The sequence below is a fragment of the Engystomops pustulosus genome, chromosome 7 (genome assembly GCF_040894005.1).
Source record: "Engystomops pustulosus chromosome 7, aEngPut4.maternal, whole genome shotgun sequence".
Lineage (NCBI taxonomy): Eukaryota > Metazoa > Chordata > Amphibia > Anura > Leptodactylidae > Engystomops > Engystomops pustulosus.
In genome coordinates, this window is record NC_092417.1 from 25,360,810 (window position 1) to 25,378,704 (window position 17,895).

The window sequence follows — 17,895 nt, forward strand, 5'->3', positions numbered from 1 at the left end:
TTGACAGGCTGGGCACACGGCAGGTCTGAGACGGAAAGGAGTGAAATTTAGCTTTTCCAGCTCCTTTTTCACACGTTTGGATTTGGAGTGTCATGTCATGTTGGCAGGGCCCGTGAGGTACCAGTGCAATAGAAACCCCTGATAATTTATACCATTTTGGAGACTAGACCCCTCAAAGAATTCATCTGGGGTTGTGGTGAGAATTTTAACCCCCAACATGCAGGTCAAAATTGAATGCAAAGTAAATGGTACATAGTAAAAATTGTGTTTTTATCTCAAAAATGTCATTTTAGTGCCTAATATATTGTGCCCAATCCATAGCAATTAAAACAAACACCCCAAAAATCATTCTGCGGGTTGTCCCGAGTACGGCAATATCACACATGTGCCAATAATTGACAGGCTGGGCATACAGTAGGCCTGAGAAGGAAAGGAGTGAAATTTTGATTTTTCGCCTCCTTTTTCACACGTTTGGATTCGGAGTGCCATGTCATGTTTGCAGGGTCCGTGAGGTACCAGTGCAATAGAAACCCCCGAGAAATTATACCATTTTAGAAACTAGACCCCTCAAAGAATTCATCTGGGGTTGTGGTGAGAATTTTAACCCCCAACAAGCAGGTCAAAATTGAATGCACATTAAATGGAGCATAGTAAAAATTGCGTTTTTATTGCAAAAATGTCAGTTTAGTGCCTAATATATTGTGCCCAACCCATGGAAATTTAGAAAAACATCCCCAAAAATCATTCTGTGGGTTGTCCCGAGTACGGCAATATCACACATGTGCCAATAATTGACGGGCTGGGCACACGGCAGGCCTGAGACGGAAAGGAGAGAAATTTAGCTTTTCCAGCTTCTTTTTCACACGTTTGGATTCGGAGTGCCATGTCATGTTGGCAGGGCCCGTGAGGTACCAGTGCAATAGAAACCCCTGATAATTTATACCATTTTGGAAACTAGACCCCTCAAAGAATTCATCTGGGGTTGTGGTGAGAATTTTAACCCCCAACAGGCAGGTCAAAATTGAATGCAAAGTAAATGGTGCATAGTAAAAATTGTGTTTCTATCTCAAAAATGTCATTTTAGGGCCTAATATATTGTGCCCAACCCATAGCAATTTAGACAAACACCCCAAAAATCATTCTGCGGGTTGTCCCGAGTACGGCAGTATCACACATGTGCCAATAATTGACAGGCTGGGCACATGGCAGGCCTGAGAAGGAATGGAATAAGATTTTGCTTTTGGAGCACCCTTTTCACTAGACTGATGTTGGGGTGCCCCTGAGGTACCAGTGCAATAGGAACCCCCGACTAGTGACCCCGTTTCTGGAAATGGCACACCTCAAAGAATTTATCTGGGGTTGTATGAGCATTTTAACCCCTGAAATGCTGGCCCAAATGTAATACAAAGTGAATGGGTCAGTGTAGAAATAGCATTGTTTTCTCAAAGGTGCCATTGTAGTGACAAATGAAAACAGCCCAACTCATGCCACTGTGGATAAACACCCCAAAAATCTTTCTGCGGGTTATTATGGGTATGGCAATACCCCATGTGTGGCAATAGTCTACAGGCTGGGGACACGGCCGGGCTGAGAAGAGACAAGCAATATTTAGCTTTTGGAGCACCCTTTTCACTAGAATGTTATTGGGGTGCCCCTGAGGTACCAGTGCAATAGAATCCCCCGAGTATTGACCCCGTTTATGGAAAGGGCACACCTCAATGAATTGATCTAGAGTTGTATGAGCATTTTAACCCCTGAAATGCTGGCCCAAATGTAATACAAAGTGAATGGGTCAGTGTAGAAATAGCATTGTTTTCTCAAATGTGCCATTGTAGTGACAAATGAAAACAGCCCAACTCATGCTACTGTGGATAAACACCCCAAAAATCTTTCTGCGGGTTATTACGGGTATGGCAATACCCCATGTGTGGCAATAGTCTACAGGCTGGGGACACGGCCGGGCTGAGAAGAGACAAGCAATATTTAGCTTTTGGAGCACCTTTTTCACTAGAATGTTATTGGGGTGCCCCTGAGGTACCAGTGCAATAGAATCCCCCGAGTATTGACCCCGTTTATGGAAAGGGCACACCTCAATGAATTGATCTAGGGTTGTATGAGCATTTTAACCCCTGAAATGCTGGCCCAAATGTAATACAAAGTGAATGGGTCAGTGTAGAAATAGCATTGTTTTCTCAAATGTGCCATTGTAGTGACAAATGAAAACAGCCCAACTCATGCTACTGTGGATAAACACCCCAAAAATCATTCTGCGGGTTATTACAGGTATGGCAATAGCTCGGAATAGAATGGTATTTGGAGCACAGACATTTAATTTTTTTTTTTACATCAAAAAAAATTTGTAGATGCCCTTAGCGATCAGTACAGTAGAAACCCCTAAAAGCTGACCCTATTTACAAACTACACCCCTCCATGAATAAATCTAGGGGTGTAGTAAGCATTTTAACCCCACAGGTGGACCCCAAGGATGATGCATAATGGATAGTGCATAGTACAAATTATCCATTATGTCATCCTGTGCCCAGCTCCTGCCACGGGAGACAAATACCCCAAAAATCATGATGTGGGTTCTCCCGGGTATGGCAATACCCCATATGTGGCAATAATCTACAGGCTGGGCACACGGCAGAGCTCAGCAGGAAGGTGCGGCATGCGGCATGATGTATAAGCTGTGTGAGCTGTGTGCATCAGGGTACAATTATACATCCAGGGACGTGGGATATATCCTAAAACACTCCTTCATGCATAACCCTGGTTTGTCGGGGCATGTATCACACTGGTATATGGTTTCCCTCCTTATGCCCCTTTTGGAGCACACCCTGTACCATTTCTGATTTCTTCCCTTGCTTGCTGTTTGGGGAACTTCTCCTGGAAAGTGCTGCCCTGGTACAATCTGTGATGTGGCCTCGCTTCCAGACGTGCTAGCACTCTCCCCTTCCTGGTCTCTAAAAATCAGCTTCTTGACTACCACCTCTTGAAATTCTAGGAAAGTTCCCCTCTGGCAGGCATATCGATGCAGCACAAAAGCATTATACAATGCCATCATAGTATCATAGTATCATAGTATATAAGGCTGGAAGGAGACGCAAGTCCATCAAGTCCAACCTTCAAGAATTAAATAAATGTTTTATCCCCATAACCCGTGATATTTTTTCTCTCCAGAAAGTCATCCAGGCCTCTCTTGAACATGTACATAGAGTCGGCCATAACAACCTCCTGCGGCAGAGAGTTCCACAGTCTCACTGCTCTTACAGTAAAGAACCTTTGTCTATGGTGATGGTAGAATCGCCTCTCCTCTAGGCGTAGAGGATGCCCCCTTGTCCTGGTCACAGGCCTAGGTATAAAAAGATCTTTGGAGAGATCCTTGTACTGTCCGTTCAGGTATTTGTACATTGTAATGAGGTCTCCCCTCAGTCGTCTTTTTTCTAAACTGAATAATCCCAAATTTTGTAATCTGTCATTGTATTCTAGTCCCCCCATTCCCCTAATAATCCTGGTTGCTCTCCTCTGCACCCGTTCCAGCTCTACTATATCCTTTTTATATACTGGTGCCCAAAACTGTACACAATATTCCATGTGTGGTCTGACCAGGGATTTGTATAAGGGCAGAACTATGTCTTTATCATGAGAATCTATTCCTCTCTTGATACATCCCATTATTTTATTTGCTTTAGCAGCAGCCTCCTGGCTCTGGTCACTAAAATTAAGTTTACCATCCACCAATACGCCCAAGTCCTTTTCAGCTTCAGTTTTACTAAGTAATTGACCGTTTAGAACATAATTATACTTTTTGTTTTCATGGCCCAAGTGCATAACTTTACATTTATCTACATTAAATCTCATCAACCATTTCTCTGCCCATCCCTCAAGCTTCCACAAATCCCTCTGTAATGCTAAACTATCGACCTCCGTATTTATTACGTTACACAGCTTAGTATCATCTGCAAATATTGAAACTTAACTGTGTAAACCCACTACAAGGTCATTAATAAAAATATTAAAAAGAAGTGGCCCCAATACTGACCCCTGTGGCACTCCACTGGTAACATCAACCCAATCTGAGAATGTGCCATTAATGAAGACCCTCTGTTTTCTATCACTAAGCCAATTACTTACCCAGATACACAGATTTTCTCCTATGCCCAGCAGTCTCATTTTATATACCAACCTTTTATGTGGCACGGTGTCAAATGCCTTTGAGAAGTCCAGATATACAACATCCACAGCGTCCCCCAGAACCAATCTTGAACTTACCTCCTCGTAGAAACCAATCAGATTAGTCTGACAGGACCGATCTCTCATAAACCCATGCTGACGCTGGGTTATAAGGTTGTGCACAGTGAGATACTCCAGGATAGCATCTCTAATAAACTCCTCAAATATTTTCCCCACCACAGCAGTTAGACTTACGGGTTTGTAGTTTCCAGGATCGCTATTTGATCCTTTTTTGTATATTGGTACCACATTTGCTATGCGCCATTCCTGTGGAACATAACCAGTCCTCAGTGAATCTTCAAATATTAAAAATAACGGTCTGTCTATCACCGTACATAATTCATGCAGAACCCGGGGGTGTATGCCATCTGGCCCAGGTGATCTATCTATCTTAGTGGTTGCGAGGCGGCGCCGTACCTCTTCCTGGGTTAAACTGTTGACATTATAAAAAGAATTTACATTATTCCTCATTGTGTCTTCCACCAGGGGATTTTCCTGGGTAAAGACAGTTGAGAAGGCGACATTCAGTAGATTGGCCCTTTCCTCATCTCCTTCCACCATGACCCCCATGTTATTTCTAAGGGGACCCACACTCTCTGTTTTTAGTTTCTTATCATTTATATACTTGAAAAATAATTTGGGATTATTTTTGCTCTCCCTGGCAATATTTCTTTCAGTCTCTATTTTTGCGGCCTTTATCTGCTTTTTACAGGATTTATTTTTCTCTCTATAATCCTGTAATGCCTCATCGCTACCTTCACGTTTTAGCACCTTAAACGCTTTATCTTTCTCGCTTATTGCTTTCCTTACAAGACTAGTTAGCCACATAGGGTTTTTCTTGTTCCTTTTATGCTTTTTCCCATAAGGTATGTGTTTCTCACAGGACTTTTTCAGAATATATGAGAAAAAGTCCCATTTTGGGGAGGGGCTTTTGTCCTTGAGAGCATTATCCCAGTCTATGCCTTTAACGTCTTCCCTTAGTTGATGAAAATTTGCCCTCCTGAAGTTTAGAGTGTTGGTTGCCCCTTCACTAACATGCTTAGTAAAGCGTAATACAAAATCAATGATATTATGATCACTATTCCCCAGGTTCCCCCCAACCTGTAGTTTTGATACCCTATCAGGTCTGTTGGTAAGGATAAGGTCCAGCAGTGCCCCCCCTCTTGTTGGCTCCAGGACTAGTTGCGACAGGTAATTGTCTTTTGTTGTTGACAAGAACCTGCTGCCTTTGAAGGACCTGCAGGTTTCTGCCCCCCAGTCAATATCTGGGTAATTGAAGTCCCCCATGATAAGTACTTCACCATGCTTTGAAGCCGCATCCATTTCACTTATCAGCATTTCCTCTGTTGCCTCCATTATATTTGGAGCCTTATAACAAACCCCTAGTAATATTTTATTTTTATTTTTCCCTCCTCTTATCTCCACCCATATGGACTCCACATTTGCGTTACTGATGTCATCTCGCAAGACGGGCTTGAGGCAAGAATTCACATATAAACAAACCCCTCCCCCTTTTTTATTTATACGATCCTTTCTAAAAAGACTATAACCATCTATAGTAACAGCCCAGTCATAGCTACTGTCCAGCCATGTCTCGCTGATACCCACTATATCATATTTCCGTTCCAACATCAAGAGTTCCAGTTCCTCCATTTTGTTTGTGAGGCTTCTGGCATTTGTGTACATACACTTTATATGGTTTTCCCTGTCCGTATTCCTTTTGTCCTTACTTCCCAATCTCATTCCAGCCCCCCTTCCTCCCCCATGGACTATGGCTCTTCCCAGCTCTCTATGTACACCGTCTAGTTGCCCTGCACAAGTGTAGTTGCTCTCCCCCCAGGTCTCTAGTTTAAACACTCCTCCAACCTTCTAGCCATTTTTTCCCTCTAAAACAGCAGCCCCCTCCCCATTGAGGTGCAGCCCATCCCTACTGTAGAGCCTGTAGCCCACAGAAAAGTCAGCCCAGTTCTCCATGAACCCAAACCCCTCCTTCCTACACCAACTTTTGAGCCACTTATTTACCTCCTTGATCTCCCGCTGCCTTTCTGGTGTGGCACGTGGTACAGGCAGTATTTCGGAGAAAATTACCTTTGAGGTCCTTGCCCTGAGCTTATGGCCTAAATCTCTGAAATCATTTTTAAGAACCTTCCACCTACCTCTTACTTTGTCATTAGTGCCAATGTGGACCATGACCGCTGGTTCCTCACCAGCCCCTCCCACTAATCCATCAACCCGATCCGCAACATGCCAAACCCGAGCACCCGGCAAACAACACACTGTTCGGTATGCACGGTCTTTGTGACAGATTGCCCTGTGTGTTCCCCTAATAATGGAATCTCCCACTACCAGCACCTGTCTGACCTTGCCTGTGCTCCCATTACCCTTCTTACTGGAGCAGACATTCCCCTGGTTGCTAGCGGCCACATCTTTCTGCAGCATTGCTACCCCAGAGCTGATATCCCCCTCATCCGCCAGCCTAGCAAACTTATTGGGGTGCACCAGATCAGGACTAGACTCTCTACAACTCTTCCCTCTACCCCGCCTTCTACATGTTACCCAACTAGCTGCCCCCTCACTCTGCACCTCCATACTTCTCTCCCCACAACCATCTTCCCCAGAGAGTTTGTGCTCCAGGAGCAGCAAACTTCGTTCCATATTATCAATTGCCCGTAGCCTTGAAACTTGCTCATTTAGATCCAGAATCTGGGCTTCCAGATGAGCAATTTTCACACACCCCACACAGCAGTATTCCCCCTCGAACGGCTGTTCAAGGAAAGCATACATGGCACAGGATGTACACCGTGTAGCAATGCCACTTATGGAGTCCATTATTCTAATGGGGATTACAATAGAATTATGCACAGAAAGAAGAATTTACAGTCAGAGTAACACAGAACACAGAAGTTACCTGCTAAAGCCCCTCAAACTTAAGTCCCTTAAACCTAAGTCACACTTAAGACACTGCACACACTTCAGATCAATGCACACTCGCCGCCAAGCTCATACACTCGCTTTGCTAATGCTTTTTTAAAAGTTATCTGCCACAAAAATCTGCAGAGCTCACTGCACAAGATCTGGCTGCAAAAAACAAGATCTGCATGATGTGCACGGCCAGCTTCTTGTACCTCACCCTCGACTTCCGCATGGCATTGTACGGCTGAAGCACCTGGTCCGACAAATCCACCCCTCCCATGTACTTATTATAATCCAAAATACAGTCCGGCTTGGGGGCTTCTGCACTGGTACCTCGTACATGGGCAGGGGTGATGCTGTGCCCATGTATTGTTGTTAGTACAAGGACATCCCTCTTGTCCTTGTACATAACACACAATACTGAGTCGCTGCTTAGTGCTCGGCTCTCATGCCTTCTGAGCTTTTCCCCTAGCAGCGACTTAGGGAGACCTCTCTGATTTTTCCTAACAGTGCCACATGCCGCAATTTGTCTGGAAGCAAGGCAATTGAACAGGGTAATACTCGTATAAAAATTATCCAGGTAGAGGTGGTAGCCCTGGTCTAATAGTGGGTGCACCAAATCCCAAACTATCTTTCCAGCTATTCCTAAGAAGGGGGGGGGGCATTCAGGGGGCACTATCCTAGAGTCCTTCCCTTCATATACCCTGAACCTAAAAGTGTACCCTGATGCACTCTCACACAGCTTATACATCTTCACGCCATACCGTGCCCTCTTATTGGGCAGGTACTGGCGGAACTGAAGTCTCCCTTTGAAATGTACCAGGGACTCGTCCACTGATATGTGCCTCTTTGGAGTATACACATCCATAAATTGGGCACTCAGGTAGTCTAATATGGGTCGGACCTTGTATAGCCTATCATAACTGGGGTCATCTCTGGGTGGGCACTGAGCATTGTCAGCAAAATGCAGAAACCTATGGATGGCTTCAAAGCGCATCCTATTCATTGCCATGCGGAACATCGGGGTGTGGTACAGAATGTCTGTGCTCCAATAATCCCTAATAGAGGGCTTTTTGACGAGTCCCATAAGAAGTACTATGCCCCAATACTTCTCCATCTCTGCTGCACTAACACCAGTGGGGTTGAGCATAAAAAGAAGTGGGGTTGTGGGCAATGTATTGTGCAGTGTAGAGATTAGTCTGGGACACCATCAGACTAATAAGCTCCTCAGTAAAAAAAAACTTAAAGTAGTCCACTGGTCCGAGCCCTGCCATGTCTCTGTGTATCCCAGGGCTGGCCATAAAATCAGGGACCTGAGGGGCATAACTACTGGGGGTCACCCATGTGGGGTCAGAAGTCTCGGGCACTCCAGGAGAAGTCCTGGGCACTCCAGCAGAAGTCCCGGGCACTCCAGCAGAAGTCCCGGGCACTCTAGCACTACTGAGTAAGCGCCTTCTCGGGGGTTCCTCAGAGTCGCTTTGTGAGGACGAGGAAGACAAATAAAACTCGTCCCCACTAGCTTACTCCGTATCGGAGGCCATAAAACTATAGACCTCCAAATCCGTATATGTCTTCTGGGACATGATGGGGGGGATAGTATGCAACTTACACTACAACTACTCCACTCCACTACTACAACGCCTTCTCCACCACACACGCCTTCTCCTCCTCACAACGCCTTCTCCTCCACACAACGTCTTCTCCTCCTCACAACGCCTTCTCCTCCTCACAACGCCTTCTCCTCCTCACAACACCTTCTCCTCCTCACAACGCCTTTTCCTCCTCACAACGCCTTCTCCTCCACACAAGCCTTCTCCTCCACAAACACCTTCTCCTGCACTAAACGCCTTCTCCTCCACTAAACGCCTTCTCCACCACACACGCCTTCTCCTCCACTAAACGCCTTCTCCACCACTAAACGCCTTCTCCTCCACACACGCCTTCTCCACCACACACGCCTTCTCCACCACTAAACGCCTTCTCCTCCACACACGCCTTCTCCACCACACACGCCTTCTCCTCCACTAAACGCCTTCTCCTCCACACACGCCTTCTCCTCCACTAAACGCCTTCTCCACCACTAAATGCCTTCTCCTCCTCACAACACCTTCTCCTCCACTAAACGCCTTCTCCTCCACACGCCTTCTCCTCCACTAAACGCCTTCTCCACCACACACGCCTTCTCCACCACACACGCCTTCTCCTCCACACACGCCTTCTCCTCCACTAAACGCCTTCTCCACCACACACGCCTTCTACTCTACTAAACGCCTTCTCCTCCACTAAATGCCTTCTCCACCACTAAACGCCTTCTCCACCACTAAACGCCTTCTCCACCACACACGCCTTCTCCTCCACTAAACGCCTTCTCCACCACTAAACGCCTTCTCCTCCACACACGCCTTCTCCTCCACTAACGCCTTCTCCTTCACTAAACGCCTACTCCACACGCTTCGCACTTAAAATTGCGGTTTGGAGGGAAAGGGAATACAGATGATGGGGGGGATAGTACAGGGAAGTGGGATTACACTGGGAGGGGATGGAGGATGGGTGTAGTAGTTTTTTTCACTTTCACAGGAAAGATCCTAAAACCCTCTGCTCTCCAACACTACCAAACGCAGAATGGCGGCGTTGGAGAGTATGGAGGGTCTTGGGTCTGCCCTCCACAGTCACTGATCGCTGCGATTGGCCAGTCTGTACAGACGGGCCAATCACAGCGATCTACATCACAGGACCGATCAGATCGGTCCTGTGATGTCAGAGGGCGACGTCCCCTCGCGATCCCAGCATGCTCCGGGGGTATGTCATCCCGTCTCGCGACGGGATGACGTCATTAACCCCAAAGCCGCCAGCCTGCAGCCTCCGATCGCTGCAATTGGCCATCTGTACAGACGGGCCAATCGCAGCGATCGACATCACAGGACCGACATGACAGGTCCTGTGATGTCAGAGGGGGATGTCCCCTCGCGATTCCGCCCGGTTTCGGCGGTCGGTCATCCTGTCTTGCGACGGGATGACCGAATATTAACAAGTGGCGCCGCTGGCGGATATATCCGCCACGGAGCGTGAAGGGGTTAAACCTGAAATCTCTTGCCTTTCAGTTCAGACACAAAATTTTTTTACTGCAACATAGTTTTCCACACAAGATCTATTTATTATATATAGAAAAATCTGTTAGTTTAAGGATCTGATTACATTTGTCACTTATGTCTAGGCAGCCTCTTAATGCCAGAATCGGACATAACTGATAACCTTATGGCGTGCGAGATGCCTCCTAGATCTATCTGTAGGAGAGCCATCTTCCTTGTATTACAAGGAAGTTATCAACTTGATATAGAAGAAATAGATATAACAGAGCCATTATATCATTTTTTATTATTGGTTTATTCCATAAACAAAAGACCACAACAAAAATTCTGTAAATAATGTGTCCTCTAATTTTTGCCTTTTTATCAGAATATTGAGTGAAAACCGTTGTGATGTGTTTTACCTCTCATTTTTATTATTTTCTTCCCCTTAAGCTGAACTATTACTTAAAACATGTAACTGCATCTGGTGGAGAATTTTTCCTAAACGACGGTGAATTAGTTGAGGGAAATTTAAATATATTGAACTTTGTTGCAGACTCCAATAAAACAATATGGAAACCCATTGTTGGCAGCTGGTCTGTTTCATCTTCTAATCAAATCAGGATGAACAGTAGTGCGATAATCTGGAATCCAAGTTTCAATGAGGTAGTAATAAGTAATTTTTTATTGTTTTTGTCGACATATATAGCATTTAAATCTCCTCTTGGCTGTAGGCTTCTGAGACAAACAACTTTGATAACATAACCCTATTGTATCATTCTGTGGAGTTTTGAGAAATAGTTTTTTCTCGGAGCTCAAAAGTCTGAACACTTGGGAAAACATTATATCACTATAATCTTGATATCCTTTGGTATTTTGGTGGACCTGTCTAACCTTGTACAAAAGCAAACTTTTATTTGGCATTGATAACAATAATAAAATATTAGATTGGAATAAAAAAGGTTTAAGGCCTCCATTAAAGTTTTTCTGGTGCTCCCATTCATAGTGATAGTTATAGTTAGATTACACTATTACATTAGAAAAAGACAACTGTGTTTTTACTTTTGAAAAAATTGCCCGTCTTTTAACACACATATCGGGACAAATCTAGGTGAAAAGTGATACATCTTTATCAGGGGCTCCAGGTTTTAGCAGGCCCCTGGGTGACAGAGCTCTAGTGGGCCCCTTTATGGGCCGCCAGTAGTCACACTGCCCCCCCTCCCCCGCATGGATACAATGCCCCCCCACCCCCGTGTACACATCCCCCCTCCTGTATACACACTTCCCCCCTCCCCCTGTATACACAGTGTCCCCCCTCCTCCTGTATACACACTGCCCCTCTCCTCCTGTAAACACACTGCCCCCCTCCTCCTGTATACACACTGCCCCCCTCCTCCTGTATACACACTGCCCCCCTCCTTCTGTATACACACTGCCCTCCCCCCCCTGTATACACAGTGCCCCCCCTGTATACACACTGCCCCCCTCCTCCTGTATACACACTGCCCCCCTCCTCCTGTATACACCCTGCCCCCCCTCCTCCTGTAAACACACTGCCCCCCTCCTGTATACACTCTGCTCCCCTCCCCCTATATACACACTGCCCCCCTCTTCCTGTATATTCCCTGGCCCCTGTAAGTCTCCCCCTCACCTCACTGATGCAGGTCTCTCTGTGTTGTCACTGTTTTCCCCGACAGGTCATGTGACCATGACGTCATCACAGGTCCTTCAACCTCTGATGCTGCAGCTCCTGCCGGGGAAAGCAGTGAGTGACTGCACATGTTCTCATCGCGATCTGTGTCCCGAGGACACAGATCGCGATGAGAGAGGGAAGGAATCTCCCGGGCAGCGGGGCAGATGTCCTGCTTACCCGGGGACCCGAGTAGGCCCCTCCAGTACCCCGGGGCCCCGGCACTTGCCCGGGTTAGCCGGGTGCTGGCGCCAGGCCTGATCTTTATCAATTTAGAATGTCATTAACACAAAACACTATACTTGTTGCCAGTTCAGCTTTAAGCTTGTATGTAACAACTTGGATTGGTGTGGGCAATGTTCTAGAGCTATACTCAAGCCCAACCGTGGTGCAAAGAAACTGTCAGCTTGGCCACGTCATTGGTGGCAATGATCAGCTGCCAAAGCTAAAATGATAGCACGTTCTACAAAACAAACACTCTAGAGGAGGGTCATTTATTTTAGGTCTGAAAATTTGTGATCAAGGGGAGCGGGATAACAATTGAAAATCAAAAGCAGGGTCACACAGATAGGGATTCTCGTATATGTTGGCTGCATCTAACAGGATGACAACTTCATTTATTTACTAGTTGATTGTTTATTCATTCATTGACAACATGTTCCGGCTCCAGACAGGAGACTTTGTCATGTGCAATTACAATATATACTTGGGTATAAGCCAAGACCCCTAATTTTACATAAAAAACTGGAAAAACCTATTGACTTGAGTATAAGCCAAGGGTGGGAAATCCATTGTTCACAGCCCCACCCCCAGTATATAGCCTGCCAGTCCCATAGTATTTAGCCTGCAGCCCTTGCCGCCAATATAATGCCTGTAGGAAATTTTAAAAAATGTACTCACCTTCGGACGCCCCCCCGACAGGTTCACATCTATCCATTGTGCCTCCGGCATCAGCTACATGTTCCTGCGCTCCAGCCGCTCACTGACATCATAGTGTGTGCTGATGCCAGTGCACACATTAGAACATCAGCGTGAGGATTCGTGATGGACATTTTTTGTTTTTTTTCTTCTTGACTCAAGTATACTCGGCTTATACTCGAGTATATACGGTAGCTTAGTTTCACACAAAATATATAAATATATATATACACATTCTCTACTGACATCACCTCTGACACGTAACAGAAGTGACATCACAAACAAGATATCTGTATATCAAATCTAAAAAGATTAAAACTTTTCACGTAAAATAAATTATGAATATCTCAAGACATGTGACTATTATAACACTTTAGCTATGGCTATAAACTAGGGGAAGTCTGGCTGACTAAATACTACAGTGGACAGGAAGGCTGGCTATATACATGGTGCAGGCTGGCTGACTGGCTATATACTGGAGCAGGTGAGGGCTATTTCCAGGGAGTGGCTGACTATCTGATAGGGGCTTTCAGGCTATATACTTTGGGTTGGAAGGCTATATACTATGGGGCTGTCTATATATTGGGGGCTGGCTGGCTATATACTGTGGCAGGGGCTGGGTATATACCGGAGGCAGGCTGTCTATATATTGGGTGCTGGCTGGCTATATACTGGGGGCTGGCTGGCTATATACTGGGGGCAGGCTGGCTATAAACTGGGGACAAGGGACTGGCTGGCTATATAATGGAGGCAGGAGGCTGAATAGCCATATACCAGGCAGAGGCTGTGGTAAAATTAGGTTCCTCAGCTTGTATTCGGGTTGACTATATACTCGAGTATATATGGTAATGTAAAATCCAATTTGATGGAATGATATCTTCAGGACAATTTCTAAAACATTATATTGGGTTATCATTTATAAAGTTGGTTCATGGAGCAATAACATTCAATTTTTTTTCTCTAGACTCCTCAGTCGTTGTGCAGCCAGCCTTGTTCTCTGGGATACAGAAAGTCTCTCAAGAATGGTAAACTAGCGTGCTGCTTTGAATGTGTACCGTGTAGTGATGGAGAGATAACAAGTGGCCCAGGTTTGTACAATAGCCAATTTATCACCTATTTTGAGAGGATATTTTTGGTTTTAAGGCAGTTATGGCAGGGAGGGTATTTTTATGCAGTATTGGTAAAAGATAAATTCTGGGCACTTTAGAAAATTTTACACAAGGGTGTTGTCCTTTACATGTTGTGAGCAAAGTCTCCATAAGTGTTTTTTTTTTTTTGCTTGAATATCCTGTCCTGTAACTTTATCCCATGTATTGTGTTTGGGTTTTGATGCATAACTAAAATAACATGGTGGAAAGTGGACAGCCTTGGCAACTTCTACTCCGGATTTGTAGGGGAGCTTATTTAGCATGAGGCAATTTAAGTGTGGTTGCCAGAATGTCTTGTAAATTCTGTGGGGAAAAGGACACAAACACCATATATTCTATAAGCTTCAGACATCTTTGGCCTACTATGGTGACCAAAGGCCTTTTCCGTATCCAGACTGAGGAGGAAGTTACTTTCCTGTGTTCTAATTACCATTTCTCCTAAGCACTGATGAATGGATCCATCAGTATTCAAGTGCCCTTAGCATGTAAAGGATAGCACCCATAATCAGTGCCATCACTAATATTAAAGGGGTATTCTCGTCTTGGCATTCACATTCAGTTTGATTAATCTGCCATAAATAAACATTTCTTCAATTAGATGTTATTAAAAAAATATACCTGTGTGAAGATAATTTTCCATAAATGTAGTCATGTGGTCCCTTAAAAAACGAGATGGCTTCCTCGGATACGGCCACCTCTGATGGAGGGATTGCACAAATAAACAAAAAGTTTTTGTATATGAAATGTTCAGGCGTTACTACATGTCCCGCAGCCGTCCTGTGGTAATGATTGCTGAATCCATATGGTCAGGCAGGGCTCAATACTGCATCTCTGGCCACTGCTGCCAGAGTGTATGGTGGTCGTATCCTCTCTCGTTTCTAAGAGACAACATGACTACATTTATGTGAAATTATCTTCACACAGAAACTTTTTTTTTAATTACATCCAATTGAAGAAATGTTTATATATGGAAGATTAATGAAACTGAATGTGAATGCCCAGACGAGAATACCCCTTTAAGTCCTAAGTCTATCTAGTGTTTTCAACCTCTTGTGTCTACTGTTGTCTACATGCCACAAACCCATCCCAAGGAAATGGGCAACACACAAGGTATTGTGCCCAGCAGAATACATTTTTGTTACACATACGGGATGGCCGTTGCTTTATAAAAGGAAAGTTTTATGTTTGTTCCCCAGGTTTATTCTCTAGTAGTGGTGTGAGTTCAGTTATAAATTGTAATTGAACATGAAATTAAAATAAGGAGTTTAGAAGGACGGTAACAGATAGCATCAGAAGGTTGAGAAAGGTAAAGTAAGGTCCTGAAATATAATTGTTCAAATATTTTTTTACTTTTCAGCCATGGAATCCTGTGAAAGTTGTCCGGATGACCAGTGGTCCAATCCGACTAGAGATAAATGTATTACACGTTCTCTACATTTTTTATCCTATGAGGAGGACTTAGGACTGTCATTGGCAGTCATTGCCACCATCTTGTTTTTGATTACTTCATTGATACTCTGGGTTTTTATTAAAAACCGGAACACTCCGCTGGTCAGAGCTAACAACCGTAACCTGAGTTATGTTCTCCTGGTGTCTTTGATGCTTTGTTTCCTTCTCTCATTCTTATTTATTGGACGTCCTGAAGAACTGACCTGCCTCATGAGACAAACCACCTTTGGGATTATCTACGCTGTTGCTATATCTTCGATTCTTGGAAAGACGATGACAGTTCTCATTGCATTCAATGATACAAAACCGGGAAGCACATTCAAAAAAGTTGTAGGATCCAGGATTTCCACCGGACTTGTCATTCTGTGTTCTTTGGGGGAGTTTATAATATGTGTAACATGGATGATATTTTCTCCACCATATGTAGAACTTGATAGTAAGACAATTCCTGGGATAATGATAGTACAATGTAATGAAGGCTCCATCATCGCTTTCTATGTCGCAGTCTCGTACATTGGGTTTTTAGCAGTTTTTAGCTTTATTATTGCTTTTATATCTAGGAAGCTTCCAGATACATTCAATGAGGCTCAACACATTACATTCAGTATGCTGGTGTTCTGCAGTGTCTGGATATCTTTTATTCCAACATATCTCTCAACGAAGGGAAAATATATGGTGGCTGTGGAAATATTTGCTATTTTGGCATCTAATGCAGCATTACTGTTCTTTATATTCTCCCCCAAATGCTATATCATACTTCTAAGGCCTGACCGTAATACAAAAAGGGATATTAAAGTAAATGTATTTCAATCTTTTTAATAAAATTATATGTATTAGAATAAGCCAGACAGCTGGAATGACATAGTGTGGTGCAGCTAGAGAAATTATCACCAAAACCAAAACAAGCAAAGGTGTACTAGAGCAAGACATTTTATTCAATAACATTTAAAATAAAGTAATGCACAACAAACAAAAAAGACATTTCCTGCCTGTATTTTTACCGACGTAGTGTGAAACAAAAATGTATGCAGTATAAGAGCATCTTAGGATCTAGGATCAATGTGGGTGTTTTATCTAGGGGGCAACAGCTTTACCCATATGCAGGAGGGGCTCCCTTGAAATTCCTGAACCCCATATTTGGGGCTTATTGGTTATGATTCCGGATCAATTTTAAGGGGAGGCCCCTTATGGCAATGTGGCTATCCCATCAAGGACAGTAAAATGTTCCAACTCACAGTCTCAACAACAAGTTCTATCAGTCTCTACAACAAGTACCGATGTAGGCCAAAGCTGGTAATGCAGCTAAAATTCTTATTTCCTCAGCACTCTAGCAGTAGTCTGCAGGCTGGGGAATGTCGGGAACCTTCTTGGGTCTGCTACAAATTAGTAATATAACTCTACACTGAGTACTTTACATAGCAGAATCTAAGGAAAGACCCAGAACCCAGGGCATAACCCTTTTTACAAACTATTTATTCTTCCTCTAGAATGTTCTGAAGGCTCAGCCAATAATACAAGCCTGGTTTACACCAGGTGACGAGAAAGTTAAACACAGATTTAAATATTAGCAAATGAGAAACATTTAGCACACTGAATGTCCACATTGTCCAGTCGATGGTGCTGTAAAGCTATAGGACTTAAAAGGGAATCTACCCTTAAGTTAATTAAAATAAAACTACACATACTCCCCTATACTCCTCTTTACCTTGATCCCAGCGCTGATCTTCATTAAGCTTGACACGCCGGGATTGCCTGACGCCTAGTTATAGAAAGGTGTCCCTGTGCTCCAGGCTTTTAAGAAGGAGATGTTATGTGAGAGGCATGGGTATTTGTAGTGAAGGAAAATACAGGTTTTCTTGTTTGTTGGTGCATTGTCCCTAAGACTGAGATGTGAGACCAGATTAGTATATACTCGAGTATAAGCCGACCTGAGTATAAGCCGAGACCCCCAATTTTACCATCAAAACTGGGAAAACCTATTGACTTGAGTATAAGCTGAGGGTGGGAAATGCATTAGTCAAAGACCCCCCCCCAGTAGTATACAGCAGCCCCCAGTAGTATACAGCCTGCCCCCAGTAGTATACAGCCTGCCCCCAGTAGTATACAGCACTGCCCCCAGTAGTATACAGCCAGTCCCCAGTAGTATACAGCACTGCCCCCAGTAGTATACAGCCAGCCCCCAGTATTATACAGCCTGCCCCCAGTAGTATACAGCTTGCCCCCAGTAGTATACAGCTTGCCCCCAGTAGTATACAGCCAGTCCCCAGTAATATACAGCCAGTCCCAAGTAGTATACAGCCAGTCCCCAGTAGTATACAGCCTGCCCCCAGTAGTATACAGCCTGCCCCCAGTAGTATACAGCTTGCCCCCAGTAGTATACAGCTTGCCCCCAGTAGTATACAGCCAGCCCCCAGTAGTATACAGCACTGCCCCCAGTAGTATACAGCCTGCCCCCAGTAGTATACAGCCTGCCCCC

General features: G+C 44.4%; 1 protein-coding gene across 1 annotated transcript; it reads left to right on the forward strand.

Moving 5' to 3' along the window:
* Positions 1 to 9,768: 9,768 nt before the first annotated feature.
* Positions 9,769 to 16,987, forward strand: LOC140070117 (vomeronasal type-2 receptor 26-like). Its single transcript, XM_072116450.1, has 6 exons — positions 9,769 to 9,784; positions 10,361 to 10,432; positions 10,771 to 10,880; positions 13,787 to 13,910; positions 15,328 to 16,214; positions 16,907 to 16,987. The coding sequence occupies exons 1-6, from the start codon at positions 9,769 to 9,771 to the stop codon at positions 16,985 to 16,987; spliced, it is 1,290 nt and encodes a 429-aa protein (XP_071972551.1).
* Positions 16,988 to 17,895: the final 908 nt, after the last annotated feature.